The sequence below is a fragment of the Mercurialis annua genome, linkage group LG2, assembly GCF_937616625.2.
Source record: "Mercurialis annua linkage group LG2, ddMerAnnu1.2, whole genome shotgun sequence".
In the NCBI taxonomy this organism is placed as follows: Eukaryota; Viridiplantae; Streptophyta; class Magnoliopsida; order Malpighiales; family Euphorbiaceae; genus Mercurialis; species Mercurialis annua.
Genome location: NC_065571.1, coordinates 51,628,323 through 51,652,338, shown reverse-complemented (window position 1 = coordinate 51,652,338; position 24,016 = coordinate 51,628,323). Strand labels below are relative to the sequence as shown.

At 31.3% G+C, this 24,016-nt stretch overlaps 4 protein-coding genes across 4 annotated transcripts; 3 read left to right on the top strand and 1 right to left on the bottom strand.

The window, feature by feature from the left end:
- The first annotated feature begins 1,542 nt into the window (after window positions 1–1,542).
- Window positions 1,543–5,534, top strand: LOC126667770 ((S)-coclaurine N-methyltransferase-like). Its single transcript, XM_050360845.2, has 7 exons — window positions 1,543–1,786; window positions 2,369–2,477; window positions 3,285–3,509; window positions 3,614–3,713; window positions 3,837–3,947; window positions 4,471–4,554; window positions 4,845–5,534. The coding sequence occupies exons 1-7, from the start codon at window positions 1,600–1,602 to the stop codon at window positions 5,094–5,096; spliced, it is 1,068 nt and encodes a 355-aa protein (XP_050216802.1). The 5' UTR covers window positions 1,543–1,599; the 3' UTR covers window positions 5,097–5,534.
- Window positions 5,535–11,989: 6,455 nt separating this feature from the next.
- LOC126667771 ((S)-coclaurine N-methyltransferase-like) lies at window positions 11,990–14,798 on the top strand. Its single transcript, XM_050360846.2, has 8 exons — window positions 11,990–13,026; window positions 13,135–13,243; window positions 13,338–13,562; window positions 13,651–13,750; window positions 13,823–13,933; window positions 14,026–14,109; window positions 14,190–14,248; window positions 14,323–14,798. The coding sequence occupies exons 1-8, from the start codon at window positions 12,840–12,842 to the stop codon at window positions 14,513–14,515; spliced, it is 1,068 nt and encodes a 355-aa protein (XP_050216803.1). The 5' UTR covers window positions 11,990–12,839; the 3' UTR covers window positions 14,516–14,798.
- An 88-nt stretch (window positions 14,799–14,886) lies between these two features.
- LOC126667772 (uncharacterized protein At4g33100) lies at window positions 14,887–17,122 on the bottom strand. The gene is made up of 5 exons (XM_050360847.2): window positions 16,850–17,122; window positions 16,650–16,734; window positions 16,425–16,573; window positions 15,934–15,969; window positions 14,887–15,184 (listed from the first exon to the last, which is right to left on the bottom strand). Exons 1-3 carry the CDS (start codon window positions 16,945–16,947, stop codon window positions 16,472–16,474), a joined length of 285 nt encoding a protein of 94 aa, XP_050216804.1. The 5' UTR covers window positions 16,948–17,122; the 3' UTR covers window positions 14,887–15,184; window positions 15,934–15,969; window positions 16,425–16,471.
- A 767-nt stretch (window positions 17,123–17,889) lies between these two features.
- Window positions 17,890–23,399, top strand: LOC126667766 (aminopeptidase M1). Its single transcript, XM_050360836.2, has 18 exons — window positions 17,890–18,158; window positions 18,250–18,395; window positions 18,486–18,775; window positions 18,883–18,976; window positions 19,049–19,202; window positions 19,313–19,417; window positions 19,509–19,625; window positions 19,723–19,836; window positions 20,284–20,466; window positions 20,611–20,887; window positions 20,970–21,091; window positions 21,176–21,273; window positions 21,957–22,134; window positions 22,212–22,326; window positions 22,409–22,476; window positions 22,648–22,722; window positions 22,896–22,973; window positions 23,070–23,399. Exons 1-18 carry the CDS (start codon window positions 17,949–17,951, stop codon window positions 23,253–23,255), a joined length of 2,610 nt encoding a protein of 869 aa, XP_050216793.1. The 5' UTR covers window positions 17,890–17,948; the 3' UTR covers window positions 23,256–23,399.
- The last annotated feature ends 617 nt before the right edge of the window (window positions 23,400–24,016 follow it).

Genomic DNA, 24,016 nt, shown 5'->3' with positions numbered 1-24,016 from the left:
AAGAGCAATCTTCATAGATCTGCTCCAAGTAAGATAGTTGTTTCCAGTTAATGGTGCAGTAACAAGCACCATTCCCGGATGGTCAGATCCTTGAAGATGGTAAGGATCGCCATTGGGATTGTAAGTTTCAGCCATTAGTAAGTATTGGATCAGAGATGCTCTGATACCATGAACAAAATAATAAAGGTAAAAGGAGAGTGAAAGCTCTGTATTTTTAATTATTATTCACTGCTGATTACAAAAAAGGATGGGGCTATATATATACAACTAACCAATAAGAAAACGCCCAGCTCAGCTACCTAAAAGGTTACAAAAGGAATGTACAGAAAACAAGAAAAGGAATCTTGTGGTGTCAGCTATTTCCATCACAGAATTGAACGCAGCAATAACAGAAAAGATGCCAACTGTGCAGAGAGAGAAGATCAGCTGATGGGAGGAGCATGGAAGGCTTATGATGGACTCAGACTAGATGGGCTCAAAACTTGGGCTTCTCAAAACTTGGGCTTATATTTGTACAATAACACCTCATGGTCTTACCAAAAATATACAGTTTGACACTTAAATTTAGATCATGTTATCTATCTAACCCCTAAACTTAATATCTCAGTTATTGAACTTTTGAACTTGTTAAGTAATCCTATTTGATTTTTGAAATTGATAAATAAATAAACGTTTAAAATCTCTATTTCTACCTGGCACTTGAAACACTCTATAAGACAGTGTGTACGGGGGGGTTAATTGTTTATTTACTTATCAAGTTCAGGGAGTTAAATAAAATTATTTAATAAATTTAGATGTTAAATAAGTGAGACGTTAACTTTAAAAGTTATATGGATAAAATGGTACAAGTTTAGGAGTCAAACTATATATGTATTAAGCCATATACGTACGTATGAGTATTAAATTTACAAAATCGTTAAACTTTTATATTGCTTCTTTCCATTGTAAAAGTACCATTTAATTCTATATTATAATTTTAAAAATTCTATTTAATTTTATATAAAATATAAAAAAAATATTTTTTATATTATTTTTATTAATAGCAGTAGATTTTTTTAACATTTATATCAACATGAATAAAAAAAGGATAAAAGGGAAAAAATTAAATATAAAATTATTTTAAAAATAAAAAGAGACTTCTAAAACAATTAAGACATTTCAAATTAAAAATAAAAATTTTAAATAGAGCAAAAAGAGTATTATTTTTCTTTAAAAAAATTTCAATTATTTAAATTTGCCAGTAACTATTATTAAAATTCCATAACTTATTAAACTTTAAGTTTATTTCCTTTTAGTGCAAAACAAATTGTTCCCCCATGAGTCATGACAATGTTAAGATCCGGTTGACAGAGGCTAATTTGGCCAAAAATTACTAAAAAGAACTCTTTATTGCTTGTATTTGAAGTTCAGTGCCTAAACTGAATTAAATTAAAAATTTCAGACCAAAATGAAATAATACCAAAGTTTAGTGACCTTACATATTAATACCAAACAAACTAGTACTATAAATACTCAGTTTTCATAGATATACCAACAGATAAAAAAGATAAGAGTGTGACTACTTCCACTAAATAGTTAGTTGTTTAACTGTCTGATTTCATGGCGGCAATATTGCAGGTACCTTACGATGCTACAGTTCGTTTAATGTTAGCTTCACTTGAACGGAATGTGCTGCCGGATGCCGTTATCCGGAAGCTCACTCGCTTGCTCCTGGCCAGCCGCCTCCGTTCCGGCTATAAGCCTTCAGCCCATGAACAACTCTCCGATCTTATGCAGTTTGTGCATTGTAATAATTCTTTTTCTCTCTGTAATTTTGGTTTGGGTACAATTTTTTTTTTGACCAAACGGTCAACGCGCCCCCGGACTTGTGACACAGGGTCATCTGACCCAACTTATACCTTTTTGAACAATTAAGCCCAAAATTCTTCATTTTCAGGTCAAATAACCCCATAATTATATTTTTAAAACGCGTAAAATACAAATCGGAGATGAGTGATGTAAAAAAATAATTAAATACTTCCCTAATTGTTGCGATATAACTATCCTAAATTTATTTTTTAAAATAAAAATATAAATTATGGGGTTATTTGACCCAAAAATGAAGAATTTCGGGATTAGTTGCTCAAAAAAATATAAATTGGATTAGGTGATCCCGTGTCATAAGTTCAGAAGGCGCGTTGATCCTTTGTTCATTTTTTTTTATTTCAGAATGTATTTTTTTTATAACTGAAGAGAAAAGCGCTTGTGTGTGAGTATTTGAACCTATGACTTAGTAGTCTGTTATCGCTTATACTATTTGAACTATAGTTCATTCGTATTTCAGAATGTGATTTAGTTTGATTTTATTGGGTGTTTATTGAAATTGCAGCTTTGAAAGAGATGCCAATTGCTATAAAGACTGATGAGGCTAATGCTCAACATTATGAATTGCCTACTTCCTTCTTTAAGTTGGTTTTAGGCCAACATTTTAAGTACAGGTATTTTCTTTCTCCTCTATGCATTTTCCTAGTATTCATATATTAATAGTGTAATTTGGCTTGGGCTACCTATTTTTTTTATATAGTTTTAATTTTAAATATAAGTATAGTTGTACTTTTTTTATTTTATACAAATAAGTTAATTTTAATTAATTAATATGCTTATATATTAAAATACATTTATTACTTATTATTAATAAATTTACAGTTTTATTATTTATTTGTTTTTTTGATAAATAATTTACAATTTTATTTGTTTTGGACGAGTGTGTAAAAACTGTTTAAATTTATATAAAAGGTAAACTGAATTTTCATATCCACAACCATGACTAAATTGACAGAACTATACGTAAAACATAATATTGAGAATCTAGTCTATCAATTTTATAAGGAGAAATACTTGTCATGACAATTCTATCTAAAAAGAAAATAAAAATAAGATGAAGAATTTGATAAATAAAATATTTCATGTTTTCAAAATAATTGTTCACTTTGCCATTCTTACACATTTTAAAAACACTTAATATTCTAAATTTTTAATTACTTTTATTATACTCTTATTAAATATTATCACTAACTTACTTTGTTGAAACAGTGACAATAAATAATGGATTTAAAATAAGAATAATATAGGATGATTACTTTTAAAAATTGTGATTTACTAGAAATTGACAAGTATTTGGATAATTATTTTGGGACAGATAGAGTAAAATTCAGTATATCGAGAGTTATTTTTATATCAAACTCCGTAAAACGAGTCAGGGATTAATTAGGTTTGTTGATGATGTGGTTGAACATAAATTGCAGTTCCTGCTATTTTTCTGATGAATCAAGCACCTTAGAGGATGCTGAGAAAGCAATGCTGGAGATATATTGCGAGAGGTCGCAGCTAAAAGATGGTCACACTGTTCTTGATGTGGGATGTGGCTGGGGTTCACTCTCTTTGTTCATTGCTCAAAAATATAGCAAATGCAAAATCACTGGTATCTGCAACTCCAAGATTCAGAAAGCTTTCATTGAGGACCGCTGTCGGTACGAATACGATTCGATCCTGCTTATAATAACCCCCTTGACAATTTTGTGCACATTTTAAAAAGATGACGGGGATCATTGAATACCCTTTTTTTAATTTGCAGGGACCTTAAGCTGCAAAATTTGGAAATTGTTGTTGCTGATATTAGTACACACGAAATGGACGGGTCGTATGACCGTATTTTCTCCATTGAAATGTTTGAGGTAAGTTGTTAGCGTAACTTTTTGAGTAGTGGAGTTTTGCCATTTCATTCGTAAAAAAAAAAAAACGCTAAAGTTAATTTACTTATATATTAATCTAATAATGTAAGTTTTGTATCCTAACAGCATATGAAGAATTACAAGGATCTGCTTCACAAGATTTCCAAGTGGATGAAAGAAGACGGTCTTCTTTTTGTTCATTATTTCTGCCATAAGACATTTGCTTACCATTTTGAGGTATGGCTTGTCAAGGCGTTACCATACTTCAATAAATTAATGAGATATCCAAACTTCACGATGTATTTTAAATTAATAAATAAATTTATATTTATATTTTTAATTATTTCTTTCAATTTTATTTTAAATGAAACTATTGTAACATTTTCCGACCATATTAAATTGATATATTAACCGATCGAAGCATATCCTTAAAATATAGAATCATATTGTTGTATTCTTGAAGTGATTTTTCAGATGTTAGTATATTTTAAGAATATTTTACAGCCGATTTGCATCTTTAACTATCAAAAGATATTCATCAAAAAAAAAAAACTATCAAAAGATATTAAAGTATTTTCGCATAAAATAAAAATCAAATAAGATACAAATTAAGATTTAATTACCAATTTGACGTATGTGCTAAAATTTAATTACCAATTTGGCATATGTGACAAAATTAAAATACCAATGGAAGTGAATATTCATAGGACAATTGTTACAAAAAGAACATTACTAATATTTAACTTTTGTTATAATTCAGGACACAAATGAAGATGATTGGATTACGAGGTATTTTTTCACCGGCGGGACAATGCCCTCCGCAAATATGTTGCTTTATTTCCAGGTAATCTACCATAGTAGCATTTCTGATAATTAATATTTAATAAATTAGTAATTCTGATAATTAATAAATTTTTATAAAATCAGTTTTAATATTAGTTAATAAATTTTTAATCAACTATGTATATTAATTATTAGAGTATCGACTTTTAAGGCATAATTTATTCCTTCTAATAATATTTTGATACAATTTAAAGTTTTGATACTAAACTAAAATATTAGTGTAAATTTTTGGTACCATTGTGTCTTTTAACTCAAGTTTTTGTGTTGCGGTTGCTATAAACCTATTTGCAGGAAGATGTTTCTGTTGTGAACCATTGGCTAGTGAATGGGAAACATTATGCACAGACAAGCGAGGAATGGCTGAAAAGAATGGACAAGAACATGAAATCGATCAGGCCGATAATGGCGGAAACTTACGGTAAGGATGAAGCTGTGAAGTGGACTGTATACTGGAGAACATTCTTCATTTCTGTGGCAGAACTTTTTGGATACAACAATGGAGAAGAGTGGATGGTTGCACTTTTCCTCTTTAAAAAAAAGTGAAACTGGTTCGATCAGCTCGAGATAATAAATAGGGTTAAGTAAATTTGCGATTACTAAACTATAATTTTCTTAAATTTAAGTTATCATCGTTTTTAAAAAATGAAAATTTGATTATTAAAATATAACAAATAAAACGATGATAATCATAGTATAAGAAATATTTCAGAAATTAATAAAAAAAAAACTATTTCAGGATTTGGGTATTGTGGCTTCTGCATGTACTGTACTTGTTTGGGGATAAATTGTACTGTCACTTTCAGAAATAAATAAAACAGTGTGCCATATATATGAATTTCTCTTTTAAATCAATACGTTAGGGATCTCCAGAACTATTAATTGCTACAGGCATGGGCGGGCCAATATTGAATGTCTAATTGGCAACTGTCAATTTTATGTAACTTAAATTTTTGAATAATATTTTAATATTCAGTTTAATGATGCCACTGTATTTACCTTTAAATTTTGTTTTCTTTTTTCATTTTCATAAGTTATATACAGTTTTAGTTATAGTTATTGGTTTTTTAATGGAGTAATTGTCAAAAACTAAATGTAAATAAGATATATAATTCAGCAACAGCTTTTAATTTACATGTCACAGTAAAAAATCAGAAACGCTCCTTTTGTAAAATAATTGAAGTTTCTAGAGTAATTTAAATTGGATGACCAATTTAATTATTCATACAATAATTCATTTGTTGAATTATTTCGTAATTTATTTTCACAGAAAGAATGGGCATTATTAATTGTCAAAAACTAAAACTAATTTTAAAGTTGGAATTCGAGTTATATCTATTTACGCTGAGATTTCATGTAAATAATTTGAAAGTTCTTTTAATAATTTCACTTAAAAATATGGCAACTTATTAAATGTGTGTGTATATTTCTTTTACCAAATTATTTTTTTGTATATTGCCACATTCTTTTTTATTTGAGATATGGTTAGCGGGGTTAGCGAAAGTTGGTTTTATTATTATTACTACTTAAAATTCAAAATCTCAATATTTTTTTGTGCAAAATGAATCTTTAATTCATAATTAATTAGTATATGACAAAGTGATGTGGAATGCTAATGAGCTGTATTCTTGGTGATTTAATCTATATCTATACTATATATAAAAGTACGGATGGGGGGGGACAGGCACTTTTACACTAACACCCTTAATAATATATTCTAATTCAACCAAAACTTTTAACTTTCCTATAAAAACGTTTTTTTATTTATACTAATCCAACCAAAACTCTTAACAATCCAACCAAAACTCTTAACTTCCCTATTTTATTTATACTAATCCAACCATTACTCCTAACTTTCCAATAAAAACGTTTTTTATTTATACTAATCCGACCAAAACTTTCCTATAAAAACGTTTTTTATATATATTAATCCAACCAAAACTCTTAACTTTACTATCTCTAGCTTCTCAAAACTATATTCTACTCCAACCAAAATAGAGTTAATATATGTGAATTGAAATCGAATTTACATCATTAATAAAGTAGAATTATTGGCATAAATTGAATGTGTTAATGTTGCAGGACTGGCTGCAGGGGTGCATTCAGGTCTTACTTATGGTCTAAGAGAGGCTCGTGGAACACACGACTGGATAATTATGTAAATTGATAGAAATTATTCATAAGCAGTAATAATTTGATAACATAATTCTTCATTTAACATTTTTTATTTATACTAATCCAACTAAAACTCTTAACTTTACTATCTCTATCTTCTCAAAAACTATATTTTAATCCAACCAAAACTTTATAAAAACGTTTTTAATTTATAAACTAAACCTCTAAAAGCATCTCCATTGCATGTTGTATTTTTTATGCTATTTTTAGCACAAAATAAGATAAAATGCTACATATAGCACATATTATTAAAATTCACTCCATTGCAAAATGCTAAACTAAATGCTAAACTAAATGCTAAATTTATAATTTTATAAGTGATTATCATTATTAATGGTAAATCTGTAAATAATTTAGATATAATACAATTTGGCATATGCTTATAACAAATTTGGCACAAAATTTATCATATGCTAAATTTAGCACATGAAATACAAGTGCAATGGAAATGTATTTTTTTATATTAAATGTTAAATTATAGCATTGTGAGATAATTTGGCACTATAATGGAGACGCTCTATTCAAAACTTATGACATTAGAAGAAAAAAAAACGGAATGTAAAATACTCGCCTAAATTATATATTAGTAAATGCATCTTCTTCCTTTGAGTTATAACAAATATTAAGCACTAGCACATATAAGTGCAATTTATTTTGCCAATTATATTGAATACTACATAACACACTTTTGACATAAACAGGAAATTGAACATGTTTGTTCCTTCTGCTCCATACCAAATTTCTTTTTGAGCATCAAAACAAATTCATACACCTTCATGAAGCGACTTTAATAATTGAAATTAGGACTCCTAACATAATTACATTAGTAAATTCAAATTAGAATTCCTAATATATATTAATAAATAAAATAAACTACCCTTCCCACATATAAGTGGATAGTTATAGATAAATATAGATTAGTTTGAACTTTAGCCAATAAATAATAAAATTAAATTTATTAATTTTAATCCGATCCATAAAAAATATTTTCTAATGCAACAAAACTCTTAACTAATAATATTAAGTATAGTACATAAAACACATTGGCATAGTTATTATAAATTATAAATAAATTTAATTTACATCAATTAATTTTTAAAATTAATAAATTAAAGTATTAGTATTTATTTATAACAAAACTTGGATCAATTTAATATTAAAATTTAAATAAAATAATTTAATATAATTATGATGAATTTAATTAACATATAAATTGACGAGTCACGCTACCGGCCACGTGCATAGCACGTAATGCGAAACTAGTAATATTATCTGGATGAATGAAAAGAGAGAAGGTATTATTCAAACTAACTGGTTAGTTGAAGGGTTTGGAGATGCAGTTTTGAATTGTGGGTTGGGATGAAAGATTATAAATTCACGTGGCTAGAGGTCATGACATTGATAGGCAAACTGAGAAGAGATTGGATAGGGTTCTTTGCTTAAAAAGCTGGCTCAATTTATTCCAGAAATCAAAAGCTTTTAATTTGGAGATGATTTTATTAGAATATTCCTATAATTATAGTAATTGTATTAGTTAAGTATTTGTGAAAAATATAATTTTATTATTATTGGTTTATTGGAAAGTATAATCTAATTAGAGTTAATACCATATGGATTGATTGTTTATAATAAATACACTACCTCATTCATCTTTTACAATACCTAGAACTAAAAAGAACTAACACGCAACGTAGATGTGAATAGAGAAAAAAAAAAGTGTGTGCAATGTAAAAAATATAAATTAATCATAATCCTTTTGATTTATTTCTTATAGAAAGTAAAACATTGTTGGAGATTCCTAGAGTGAATATATGATGACTTTGTGTAAGAACTGGTTAAGCCATGCAGCTTGGAGAAGAAGAACCAACTTTGGCTGTCTTGATCTGCTGGGTGCAACAAAAACAGTGCAGTCTGGTCGGCAAAGAGGAGCTAGGTGTCAGACGTCTTGCACACTACTGGGTCTCAATAAGTAGCATGGCAAAACATAATATGGGGGCTCCGTCTTCTAGGTCTGTAGTTGTGGGTAGAGGACAGGTGATGGGCTGATTAAATGGGAAAGACCGATGGAAAATTGGTTTACAATTAATGTAGATGCGACTTGTTCTCTGAATTTCATTGGTATCGGTTGTGTTGTTTGGGACTAAAGAGGTTCAATTCTCCGAGTTAGAGCTGCAAATTTTTGAGCTTATTCTACTCTGAAAATGACTCAGTGTATGCATATATGTGAAATTTTGAGTTGAGTGAGGGTTGTTAAATGTGATCATAAAAATCGAACATGCATCGACACAAGTATTTTGATTGAAGACTATGTTGATATAGCGAGATAATTTTCTAATTTAGTTTTTGTATCCGTAATCCGACTTGCGGATCAAGCTGCATATATGTTCTTGTGTGTAATGTTCGTTCCATGTCAGGTGAGCATGAGAGATTTTCGAACTTTTTTGAGTTCTTACTAATTATGTAATTGTTTCTGATTTAATCCAATAATATCGCTCGATGGTTTTCAAAAAAATATCCATCCAATATTGACGTATTTTATTTATTTATTGAACTGTGATAAATTTAAAATGATTATTAAAATATAGTATTAAAATTTTTTATCATTTGGTACGTTATATGGATGGATTTCATATAGATATTGGAGAGATTTTTAAGTAGACTCATTCTACCACGTTATCCGTGAACTAGCCTATCACATTTTGACACGTCATTAAAATAATGGCACTATCGTAATTTTGTTTATTACTTTTTTACACCTTTAGATAGTAATATTACGATACTGCCATTATTTTAGTCACGTGTCATAATGTGATAGGTTTAGTCTACGGATGACGTGGTGGACTGCACCTACAATTTTTCATAGATATTAACTATTGAAACGGGTATCAAGTACAAGAGAAATTCTTAGGTAGACTCAGTCTACCACGTCATCTATACACTAAACCTATCACATTATGACACGTCATTAAAATAATGGCACTATCGTAATTTACTATTCAAAAGTGTAAATAAATAATAAACAAAATTACGATAGTGCCATTAGTTTAATAACGTGTCATAATATAATAGGCTAGTTTACGGATGACGTGGTAGATTGAGTCTATCTAAGAATCTCTTCAAGTACAATGGTGAGCATTTATTCGCCGGTAAGGATTCTCCCATAATTGATAATTGTATTTATACCATTTATATAATATTCATTAATAAAAATATTTAGTCTTTGAGGGGAAAAAAAAAAGATAACTGTATTTATAACCGGAGTACAAATAAATGGCTAAAAGATTTATTGTTCCAACTACCTAGTATTCCATAAGAAATTATTTAATTACAACTTACGACAATTCAAGTACTTTTAGACTTTTAGAAGACAAAATGCATATTTGGTCCCTGTATTTATACAACTTTTGACATTTAGTTTCTGTTCTTTTATTTGTTAACTTTGAGTTATTTATATGTAGTTTTATGAAATTGAATTCTTTTATTAAAGGAGGTAAAAACACAGGTAATCCAAACTGAAAATTATTAATATTAACGTTGAAATTTTATTTTTAAATAGCCATAATTTTTTGAAAAAAAATTACAGAATACTTATAAACATTCAATTATTATTTTTCAAATACCAACTTTCTCAAAACTTTACATATTTTGTCCTTTTAAAAAAGTTGACATTTTATGTAAAGATTTTTAAAATGTGGGCATTTTAGAGAAAGCTAGCTTTTAGGGTACAAATTAGCATTTAGGGTTTATAAATTAACTATTAGGGTATAGCTTTAGCTAGGCCGGTGATGGGGGATCCACAGTCTACGGCCGGTGACCGTCAACAGAGTGGTGGTCAGAGGTGGGGGTGGTGATGAAGGGGAGATGGTGGTGGTGGTGGGGGTGGGGGGGAAGTGGTGGGTTGTCGGTTTGAGTTGGTTTAAAGTTATTGGTTGGTTTAAGGTTGTTTTAGAATGAGTGTGTACTTTATGTAAAGAAATTAAATTTTAAGGTAGGAATGCTAATAAAAGGCCCTACTTAGCAATTGGTAAGGCCATCTCCAACCCTCTCTAAAATTGGAAGTTTATATTTTAGAGATAGAGTAAATTTTTCTCCAACCACAAACTCTATCTCTATCTCTAAACAAGTTTTTCTCCAACCACAAACTCTATCTATAACTTTAAAATAATATTTTAAAACTACACTATTTTATTATTTTAATAACTTAACTCAAATTAAAACTTTTTTACATATTTATCCTAAAAATAATAACATATATTTTTTATCAATACTAAAATAATAAAATGTAAATAAATATTTTTATCATATAATAATATATATTTTACTAAATAAAATTGAATAAAATATTAATATTTTTAATAATATATATCTTGAACGCTATTCTAGATTCTAAAATTCGTGCTTATATTGAAAGTGAACAAGCACGAATTTTAGAGAGAGAAAAAGCCCAACAATCTCCACAACAATTTTCCGTTCCCCATTTTTTTGGTGAATACTATGCCAATGTTACCGAAGGTGGAAGTGGCTCACACGAAAATTTAATTATTATTATTATTGTTGTTGTTATTTTTATAATTGTTTGTATTATTTATTAAAATATTTTTTTTGTTAATTTTATATATTAATTTATAATATATACAGTTTTTTAATATTTATAATTTTATTAGAAGTCATATAAAAAATATAATAATAAAGATATAAATTTTTAATATTTAAATATAATAGAACATAATTGTATAAATTAAAGTTAATGAGTTAAACTAGTAATTGATGAATATAAAAAAATACAAAATAGTCCTTATAGAGATGTGAATAGTGAAACCTACATGTAGAATTTACTATTCAAAATCTCTAAAAAAGTGGATTTTTAGAGTTGGGTTGGAATTGTCCAACTCTAAATAGTGGGACCCAACTCTTTTTAGAGTTGGGTTGGAGATGCCGTAAGCTTCACTGGATTTTAGGTTAGTTTTGTGGATATCTTTTTACTTTTAGCCAATTAAATTCTAATATTGTTTGAATTTTTTTTAAAATAACTCTACTAAAACCATTTTTTTTAATAATTAGAGTGGATGAGTGTTTATAGGAGAATTTGAACTGGCCTAACAGTTTATTGTCTAGTGTATATACCATTTGAGTTATAACTCATTAGTAAAACTAATTAAATTTCAAAATATTTTTTTTTATTTTACTATCCAATAAAAAATTACAATAAAATTTTAAACTAAATTCTAAAATTATTATATATATATATATAAACGAAATTTTATTGTTAGTATATTGCTTTAGCCCTCTCTAGATGAGGCAAACCATTCGTTAAATTCCACTAGCCGGCCAAAGATCCTCACATCCACTACCACTACCATCACCAAAAACATTAATTCTTATATAACTAGTCCATATTAGACTCGAAACATTTTAAATTTATCATTAAAATACACATATAAGATACTAGAAAATTCATCACGGACTTAAAACTTTACGTCCCAATTTGTTACCATAATAAATTGAACCTAATGTGATAACCAGCTCGTTATTTTTTAAATCTAAAACTGAATTAGCAATATTTTGCACTGTTACATTTGATACAGTTTGTGTTAAGGAAGAAGTTACGGGGTTTATAAAGTTTTAAAATAATAAATGATTAAAAAAATTGATAAAATATGCTTAAATAAAAAAAAATGCAAAATGTTGAGATTTTTTTTATGACAATAACACTTTAATTCTTAACTTTCTTTTTTAATAGTTCACCATTGTTTTCTTGTATCGTGGCATGAAATAATTTAAAAACAAAGTGGGTGATTTATAAATATTCAAAACATTAGATTTACACTCTATGATGTTATGCAATTTAAATGGACAGTAAACTGTTAAGGTCGTGGGTTCAATTTCTCTCGGAAGCGCTCATCCCTCTTCAATTATAAAAAAAAAAACATATTTTGTGGTCAGCTTGATATAAAACTAGACTACATTGGGATGGGACCTTTTTAGATTTCATACAGACAAATTATAACTACTTATACCCCAAGGCTCCTACAATATATTCAAACAAGCAAAGAGATAACTAAGAGAGTGACTACTTCAGCTAAATAATTGTTTTAAGTATCTGGGCATTGATCAATGGAGGTATTATTGCATGTACCTTACGATGCTACCGTCCGTTTAATGTTAGCTTTACTTGAACGGAATGTGCTGCCTGATGCCGTTATCCGGAAGCTTACACGCCTGCTCTTGGCCAGCCGTCTCCGTTCCGGCTATAAGCCTTCATCTGATCAGCAACTCTCTGACCTTATGCAGTTTGTGCATTGTAATAATTTCATTTTCTTTGACATAAATTTTGGGTTTGCATACAATATTTTCTTGTTTTCAGAATGTGACTAGTTTTGATTTAATTGGGGATTTACTGAATTTGTAGCTTTGAAAGAAATGCCTATTGCTGTCAAGACTGATGAGGCTAATACTCAACATTATGAATTGCCTACTTCTTTCTTTAAGTTGGTTTTAGGCCAACATTTTAAGTATAGGTATTTTCTTGCTCCTGCATGCATTTTCCTATAGCATAATAATATTACTACGGTTAAATTTTTTGATTTTGCAGTTCTACATGAAATACTGCAGTTGTTGCTATTTTTCTGTAGAATCAAGCACCCTGGAGGATGCCGAGAAAGCAATGCTGGAGATTTATTGCGAGAGGTCGCAGCTAAAAGATGGTCACACTGTTCTTGATGTGGGGTGTGGCTGGGGTTCACTCTCTCTGTACATTGCTCAAAAGTATAGCAATTGTAAAGTTACTGGTATTTGCAACTCCAAAATTCGGAAAGCTCTCGTCCAGGACCGGTGTCGGTATGATCATCCTGCTTAGCCCCATTAACAAATTTGTTCACATTTCAAAAAGATGACGATGATTATTGAATACCCTTTATTATTGTAGGGACCTTCAACTGCAGAATCTAGAAATTATTGTTGCAGATGTTAGCACATTCGAAATGGACGTATCCTATGACCGTATATACTCCATTGGAATGTTTGAGGTCAGCATATCATAATTTTATGATAAAGTTGATATGGTACATATAATCTGGTAATTACATATGGCCTGACAGCATATGAAGAATTATAAGGATCTTCTACACAAAATTTCCAAGTGGATGAAACAAGATAGTCTTCTTTTTGTTCATTGTTTCTGCCATAAGACATTTGCTTACCATTTTGAGGTATAGTGTAGCTCATCATCATGGCATAACCCTATAATAATCATCTATTAATTGTTCGTTAGAAACATTGTTTAACCTATGTTTGATTTAAGGATATAAATGAAGATGACTGGATTACGAGGTATTTCTTCACCGGTGGGACAATGCCTGCGGCAAATATGTTGCTTTATTTCCAGGTGATGATCTGCCATTTATTTCTTTTGAGGCATACACTTGCGGACAAGAAAACTAAATTGAGCTGTACATTCATTTGCAGGATGATGTTTCGGTTGTCAACCATTGGCTTGTGAACGGGAAACATTATGCACGGACAAGGTAAGAATGAATAACCTACAACTTAGCATTCATTGCTGACGGATCTGAGTTTATGAGATAATGAATGTGCACAGCGAGGAGTGGCTCAAGAGAATGGACAGGAACTTGGATTCAATTAAGCCAATAATGGTGCAAACTTACGGAAAGGATCAAGCTCTCAAGTGGACTGTGTACTGGAGAACATACTTCATTGCTGTAGCAGAACTTTTCAGATACAGCAATGGAGAAGAATGGATGGTTGCATTATACCTCTTTGGCAAGAAATGAAGCTCGTTTCAGCTGAAGATGATATGTCAGGATTTAGGTATTGTTGCTTCTGCAGGACTTCTCTATTACTTGTAAAAGTGTTCTACTGCTTAGAAATAAAGGCCGGCTGCGGCCAGGTCAGCATATGTTAATAATGAAATTTATGAATCTCAAAACCAAGAAAGCAGTCACTTGGTTGTCCTGGAAATATTTGTTTGAGCTTTCAAATAGATTACCAGATAGTTATACGCTTTTAAATTCAATCTTGCTCAGAACTTATGAATTATGTGCGTAGTCGATTGTACTTACCAGCGGCTTTGAATAGTCTCTGAAGTGAAATGCTGAAGAAAATGGTAGTAGTAATCATGGAACCGTACATTACACACCCAATGAGAAAAAAATTGCCACATTAAAATACCGTAGCCATTAAAAAAAATATTGAAATCACTACAACATGGATTTCCAGCACCATAAATTTATTTCATATGACGTAAAAAAGAATCTAACTGCAGGCTACACTCTCTTATGCTACAGGGTTCTCTCATACAATGCAATTTGCAGAAAATAAAAAACAGAACTTGTGGTAGTTCAGATGAAACTACCTCTCATTATAATTTTCAAGCTAAATGTAAAACGTGATAATCCAAATCAGCTTTGTGAAAAGTAATTCTCTTTCGCTCAACAACTAACCTGAAAAAAGGGGGGAAAAAGAAATAAATATGCAAGTAAAATAAAAAAATTAAGAATTGTCAATGAATTGACAATCAATAACTAGTTTTATGTACCAATGAATACAAGAAGATAAGGCTAAGAGAACTGTTTGGGCATGAGTCATGGTAATACACTTGTTCATATTTGGGTTTAGAGAAGTTCTTACATTTCGATACATGGAAATTGATTGCTTACAAGCAAGCACATAATTCATCTGTACTTTAAGTTAAAGCTGACTGTGATGATACCTTATGTTAGCAATAATTCGATTAACCAACAACTATGATATAAAATCCTAACTCTGAACTCTGATTTACCAACAACCGCCACTATTATGGGCTCGGATAGAATTTTGTGCACCAGGTAAAGCATTGAATCAATATTTTTGTGTTTCTTAAGCTCGTATCAACTCAAGATAAGGATGGGGGCATACAATTTTGAGAGATGTTGTCATCTAATATTTTTCTCGGACAAACACGAGTATATCATGAAATACATCAATAAAAACAGCAAACTCAATATGAGATGTATAGTGTTCTTTCTGGCCAAGATAATACTACAAAAAGGATATGGCAGACAGGAAAATGAAGCATAACCAACTTTAACTAAAACAAAAGGAAATTGTTAGTAGCGATTTAAGTCACTGAAAAGTCAATTGCATTCAACATGTTATCAGCATTCAGGGAGATAACAATACTCAACAATGAAACACGACAATCAGAACTTACAATTTGTGTATCCTTCTATGTATCCTAAAGTGTCACCTGCATTGCATCATCATTATAATAAAAGTTATACATTTGAGGGGAAAAAAGAGCAAATAAAAGATTGTCCAAACAACAGATTGCTAAAATTAGAGTCACTGAACAAAGATATTATAGCAACAGAACAAATATATTTTTACCATTTCTTTACAAAATCTTGGTATAAAAGTGAACGAAGAGGCACATTCACATTTGCATTACCTATTACTTTTAGAAAGTTTAAACTTCAATCCAAGCCATATACCAACCAAGTTTCTATTCAGAAAAAGAACCCTCAGTGCTCATCAAGTAGATCCTTAATGCCACCACAGTAAATTACCCCACACACTCACCCAACCGGTTTCAAATTAATTTATAATCACTATGTAAATGTTTTACCAACCTACATGTATATTTTCATAGATTATGCAACCAAATACGCCTGCAAAATCATCAAAAAAATTAATATAAACTACCTTAAACTTGTTTGTTCAAGACCAATCGTCGAAAAAAAAACAGTAAGTTATTGGGAAACTCCAGCAGCATCACCAACTGGATTTCCTACATCAACTGGGATGATTTCAACTTCCAAGAAACGACTCAAATGCTTATCATCCAAATGTTTCTATTAACAAACAAAAATTACAATTAGAACCACAACAATTAAATTAAATAAAAGGAGAACTGAAGAAACACATTACAGAAAGACAAGCTCTGTAATTTTCCCACTCAGAAACACATTCTGCTTTGTCCCACTGACCCTTTAAAAACTTCTCTGAATACCATCTGTGTGAAACAAGAAATTTAAAAAAAAAAATCAAACTTTCCTAAATTTTTATATTAGGGTTAATAGATTCTGTTAGCAGTTTTCTGATAAAATTAAAGTGAAGAGGGATTTTACCTGTTGAAGCAGTTGTTGTAAGCAGCTCTTAGCTGAGCACATGGCGACGTTGAAGTTGAAGAAGATTGCGTCTTTTTCTCTCTGTTAATAAACCCCATTTTTCATTCTAAAAGATTTGTCGCCTTTTTCTCTGCTATATTTTCATTCTTCGTCGCCGATTTTACGCCGCCGTCGCGCTTTTAGATGTTGATGATTTTAATACGAGTAAATTATTATGAGGCCTCTACATAATTTACATTTCCGTCTTTCCAGTTTTAAAATCAAACTACATAATTCTTCATTTTTGTTTTTTCTCTGTTTATTTTTAATGTTAGTCATCCAATTCAAAAAGATTAAATTAAAAAAAATCAAAAGAATTATAATGTCCCCTCACTCTTTTTTCTGTCAACAATTTTGTCCCTCATATTTAAAAATTATTTTACTCATAAATATTTTGACTCAATATAATCATAAATGTACGGAGGTATTAAACTGTTGATGAAAACAAAAGTGACGAATCATATTATTTGATTTTTATATAGGAGAGACTAAAATGTGAATTATAACATATATGAGGGTTTAAAAGTAATTTGCTTTTTTAATAAAAAGAAAACAAAATTTTGGATGAGAATAGGGTCAACCCGGTCCTCGAACTTGTATCTTATGATTAAATAAATTATTTTTAATTTTTTCAATTAACTATATTTTAAAATTTGTGTTTTGAGATCAAATAAGTCAATTTTAATATTTTTAGCCGATTAGATGTAAAAAATTATGTCTCGGAATCAAATAAATCACGTGTTTGAATTGATTCTGAGGTATAAATTTCAAAATCTAATTAACTAAAGAGAATAAAAATAACTTGTATGATTGATATAATTCAAGGGTTTATGTCAAAAATTGAAAGTCCGAGGGTTCGGATGACCCTTTACTCAGTTTTGGACACTTTATTACAATGAAACAAATCGCGCTTTAATTTCAGATTAGAATGAAGTGCAAACGATGTCGTATGTGGCGTATATTTCTATTATAGGCTTCTAGCACTATAAATTCCCACTCGTCCCTCACTCAGCATTTTAATTTTCTCATAGTCCAAACAGAAGTTAATCACAAAGAAGAAATGGATCAGTTCAAAGGCCAAGCTCGTCTCCCGAAATTCGCTGCCCCGAAACAATACGATATTCACCTGAAACCTGACCTCTCCGCCTGCACATTCTCCGGCACCGTTTCAATTCACCTCGACATCGTTTCCACCACTAAATTCATCGTCTTAAACGCAGCTGACCTCTCCGTTAACTCCAACTCCGTTAGCCTCAAAACCTCCTCTAAGGTACTTCCGTTTTGATATTATTTTTCTCGTACAGAATTAACAGATTTATGAAATTGATCAGTTACTAAGATCGTTATTGTGATACAAACAGGTTTTTCAAGCGGTGAAAGTTGAATTGTTTGAAGCTGATGAGATTTTGGTTGTAGAGTTCGGTGAAACTCTTCCGATTCAATCCGGAATTCTCGGGATTGAATTTGACGGTATCTTAAACGATAAAATGAAAGGATTTTACAAAAGGTATTATGAAATTTCTGAATTGATCTAAACCGAACAATGCTTTGATCTATTTGAATTTGATTGTCTTTTTATTTATGCATATGTATTCAGTTCTTATGAGATTGATGGCGAGAAGAAGAACATGGGAGTTACGCAGTTCGAGCCAGCTGATGCTAGGAGGTGCTTCCCATGTTGGGATGAGCCAGCTTGTAAGGCGAAATTCAAGATTACATTGGAGGTGCTGACTGAACTAGTGGCACTTTCTAATATGCCTGTTGTTGAGGAGAAAGTAAACGGACCTCTGAAGATAGTTTCCTATCAGGAAACACCTATTATGTCTACTTATTTGGTTGCTGTTGTTGTTGGTTTGTTTGACTATGTTGAAGATCACACATCTGACGGTATATTACTACTATCATTATCGTGTACTGCAATTCAGCCTTTTTTTACGTGATAGCATATTAGTATGATATGACACATGTTGTGGATTTGGAAACAATAAATCTAGGGATCAAAGTGCGAGTTTATTGTCAAGTTGGCAAGGCTGATCAAGGGAAATTTGCATTGCATGTTGCTGTGAAGACACTTGAATTATACAAAGAGTATGGTTTACTTTTGCTTTCTTGCTGTTATTATGACATTTATCATCAAATAACTGTTCTTTGTTTGTGCAGTTATTTTTCTGTTCAATATCCTCTGCCCAAGCTGGATATGATAGCAATCCCGGATTTTGCAGCTGGGGCAATGGAGAACTATGGCTTAGTTACATATCGTGAAACAGCTTTGCTATTTGATGATAAGCATTCTGCTGCTTCTAACAAGCAGAGGGTATGTGCAATTTCTAATTACTCATAGTTCCTGGTAGAGCTTAAATTTGCAAATGTGTGATTGCCTATACTGAGTTTCGAACTGATAATTATTGTTCGGCTGCTGTTAAGGTTTGTACTGTTGTTGCACATGAGCTAGCACATCAGTGGTTTGGCAATCTTGTAACGATGGAATGGTGGACAGATTTGTGGCTTAACGAGGGTTTTGCAACATGGGTATCTTCTTGGATTCTCATGTCTATTGTATATTTGATGCAGCATTTGTTTTCTTCTACACATCATGTGTAAATGATTTCTACTTGAACAGGTGAGCTATCTTGCAGCTGATAGCTTGTTTCCAGGATGGAAAATATGGACTCAGTTTCTTGATGAAACTACTGCAGGTCTGAGGCTAGATGGCCTTGAAGAATCCCACCCCATTGAGGTGAACTGACACAGATTAGTCATTTTCTATCTACCCTACATAGAAGCATCATTTGTTTATTGTGTTTTGTATGTCAATTTAATCTTCTCTTTTCCAGGTTGAGATAAATCATGCTAGTGAGATTGATGAAATCTTTGATGCGATAAGCTACAGAAAAGGTGCCTCTGTCATCCGAATGTTGCAAAGCTATCTTGGTGCTGAAAGCTTTCAGGTTCATTTTGATAATTTATATTTTTGAAGTTAAAAGTTCCTTTATGATTGTTGCCATCTTGGTAAATGTACATACAGAGAAAAACTGCCATATCGGCTAGATGACCACTTGATATGTGTTGATGTTTTTGCTTAGCCTTCTTGCTTCTCATTAGGACATCTTGCATAGTAGAATATGGGTAGCAGCTCCTTTGTTTTGATTTTCTAATTAATCGTTATCTAGATTTGGGTAATTTAAACAGCGATGTACTCCCTTTCTCCATTGTAATTCATGTATGAGACTGCCATACAATGGTGTCATTTAGAAATTGCAACCAATATAAGTGTGTCTTCCCATCGCTCATTTGAGATGCTTCTATGCCTTTGATCTTCCATTTAGTATAACAAATTTGGTCACTAATTTTTCTGCGCCAATGTAGTTTATGAAGTTCTCTATTTTTTTTACCAGAGGTCACTTGCCGCATACATTAAAAAATATGCTTACTCAAATGCAAAGACAGAAGACTTGTGGGCGGCCCTTGAGGAGGGATCTGGTGAGCCTGTGAATAAGCTTATGAATTCATGGACAAGGCAAATGGGGTACCCTGTTGTATCTGTCAAACTTAAAGACCATAAACTGGAATTTGAACAGGTCTTTCTTTTGATGGGTGTCCTTCCCCATCCTTTTCTCAATTTTTCAAAAAATTAACTAGTTTTGTTCAGTCTGACATTTAATTTAGCTCCATTGTCATGATATAAGTTGCAGTTATCTTATAAATAATTGTGATAAATGCAGTCGCAATTCTTTTCAAGTGGTTCCCGTGGAGATGGTCAGTGGATTGTCCCAATAACTTTGTGCTGTGGCTCATATGATGCGCACAAGAGTTTCTTATTGCAATCAAAATCCGAATCTCTTGATGTGAAGGAATTCGGCCTTGTGGAGAACCGGAATACTTGGGTAAAACTTAATGTGAATCAGACTGGTTTCTACAGGGTAAAATACGATGATGACCTAGCAGCTGGACTTAGATATGCCATAGAGAAGAAGCGCCTCAATGAAATGGACAGATTCGGTAATATGGATGACTTGACTGCAGTTGCTTATTCCCTCTTACTTTAAATTGGGAAATTAATATCCAAATGTGTCTTTGACAGGCGTTTTGGATGATGCATTTGCCCTTTGTATGGCTCGGCACCAGCCTTTAACCTCCTTGCTTACTCTGATGAATGCTTACAGGGAGGAACTTGAGTACACTGTGCTGTCCAACTTGATCGCTGTAATCCTCACATCATATTCGGTTTTTGTTTCAGTTATCATTCCATTAGTCCTGAATCTGAATTGATACTTTTTTTTTTCACAGATAAGTTACAAAATCATAAGGATTGCTGCAGATGCAACTCCTGAATTATTGGAGTCCATAAACCAGATTTTTGTTAACCTTTTCCAATTTTCTGCTGAGTAAGTTAATTTAGTAACATCTATAGCTCATGCTTGCTATTAAAATTGCTAAAATATTAAGTACTATCTTAGTCCATTCAAGATTTGTTTGCAATCTTTAGTGAAAACTCTCATGGTTGATATTGAGTGTCAAACAAAGAAAATACCACATTTAAAGGAGTGGAGAAAATAATCTGTGATTTTGAATTCCTTTCTTTAAAAGCTGTCTGCATCAGTTATTGTAAACACATTCTTAAATTTCTCAGAGCTATGTAGTGTTTGCATTTGTTGAGTTCAATTTGCTGGCCAGAAAGTCTGTAAATTTTAATCATCTTTGATTTTTTGTGCTTTTGAATCTTGGCAGTGATTTTTATTTGCCATTGTGCTTTATAATATGCTTTAACTACACAATAATGCGCAAACATCACTGAGTAGGTTTAGTGCTCCATACTTATTATCTGGAAGAAATTAGGTAGGTTAAGGGCATTTAAAAGGACCGAATGTATTCTGACATGATAGAAGCAAATGCCAAATTGCAACATGCCTTGACAAGCAAAAATTTGTTAGAAATGTGCAAGTCCAAATTATAAACATCTCCATTTCCTCGGTTAGATTTCAAGTAGCAAGCTTTTCTAATTACTTCAAGCGGTGCCATGTTCTTTTAATTCTAACAATTTTTTCCAATATTTGAATTCCATTTACAGGAAACTTGGCTGGGATCCTAAGCAAGGTGAAAGCCATCTTGATGCAATGTTGAGGGGAGAAATTTTGACTGCCCTTGCCGAGTTTGGACATGGTCCAACTCTAGATGAAGCAAATAGGAGATTTTTTGCATTTGTAGATGACAGAAACACGCCACTCCTCCCACCTGATATAAGAAAGGTTTGTTAAGCATGATGTGTCTATGAAGTGCCAATCTTTCTGCATTTGCAATTCATTGACATTATGGTTGTGTGCAGGCGGCATATGTGGGGGTAATGCAGCGTGTCAGCACGTCAAATAGATCGGGTTATGAATCTCTTCTGAGAGTCTACAGAGAGACGGACCTAAGCCAAGAGAAAACTCGAATTCTAGGTACTGATGATTTCAGGTGACTGATGTACGTTTAAGAATCAAACGAGTATCGGGTAATTTTATTTTCTTTTATGCTTTACAGGTTCATTGGCATCATGTCCAGACCCCAATATAGTCCTTGAAGTCCTGAACTTTGTTTTGACTCCTGAGGTATAGTATTGAATCAATATAACATTAACATATAAGTTGGAAAAATGAAAGTTCTTTGAAGCTTAATTTTCTCAATTGACTTACATACCTACGGTAATGTTTAAATTGAACGGAAAAATTTATTACAAGCTACAATTTAATGATCGTAAATTTGTTTGTCGCATAATTCAGGTTCGTAGTCAAGATGCTGTTTTTGGACTTGCTGTTTCCAAGGAAGGGAGGGAAACAGCTTGGATATGGCTGAGGGTAATGAATCTAAATCCAAAGAGTGTTTATCTTAAAGCCTTAAAGACATTAAAACCAACAGTCTTATCTTCTTAATGTCTCACACTTATAATTTTTCTTTTGTAACCTTCTCTTCTTGTCGATAAATTGAACCGGTAAACCAATTTGACATTTGTTGCATTGTGGTAATACAGGAAAAGTGGGATTACATTTCAAAAACCTGGGGTTCTGGATTTCTAATAACCCGTTTCGTCAGTGCAGTAGTCTCACCAGTACGACCTCCTTTCTAACTTATGTTATACGTTTGTTCAATTTTCTACTTCTGCTTGATGAGTAAATAAGCACTAACATCCTTCATGTTCCTACAGTTTGCTTCATCTGATAAAGCTGCGGAAATATCAGAATTTTTCGCAACCCGGTCGGTGTCTTCAATTGCAAGAACCTTGAAGCAGAGCCTTGAACGGGTCAGCATTAACGCGAAGTGGGTTGAAAGCATTCAGAATGAGAAACATCTCGCAGAGGTTGTGTCAGAACTAGCACACAGGAAATACTAGGGATCCATTTTCTTTCCCTTTTCATTTTTGGTTTTAGCGAAAGTTATGAAGTTAATTTTATGTTCTTTAAGGATACGAAACTAAGAACTAAAGACTTTGTGTCTGGAATTTCATTTGGCTCAATAAGATTCCATAAACTTTTTACCCTTCTTGCCAACCAACCTTAAAAATATGTTTTGTTGCAGATAGACATAAATAAAATATCATTAATGGTAAAAGGAGAAGGCTAATAGGCTGAAAAAACCCTGACTTTTGTTTTGATTTTCAATTCCACCCCGACGTTGTAATTTTTTCAATTTTACTCTATTTTGTATTTTTAGTTTTCAATTGCACCCTGAGGTATTCAATTGAACTCTTTTTATTTGGCTAATATTCAAAATAGATCTTTTATATTAATCAAAAAATCTAAATACTTTTTAAAGTTATAAATTATACAAAAAAGCCATCTTCTCAATAAAATAAAAATAAATAAATAAAATTTAAATTAATTAATTAATTTTTTTAAAAAAAATTTTGGGAGGAGCATCCTCCCAAAAGTTAATTTTTTTTAAAATTAATTAATTTAATTTAAATTTTATTTATTTATTTTTATTTTATTGAGAAGATGGCTTTCCGGTGGTTTCCGATTGTAGGTGATAAGCTGTCACACCCGTACTCTAATGTTAGACTATGCATTTATTAAACATTCATTATCATGCATTATAATGTTAGAGTCTATTTATAATGTCAATTCATTGGTTTGAAAATTATTAGGACTTAAT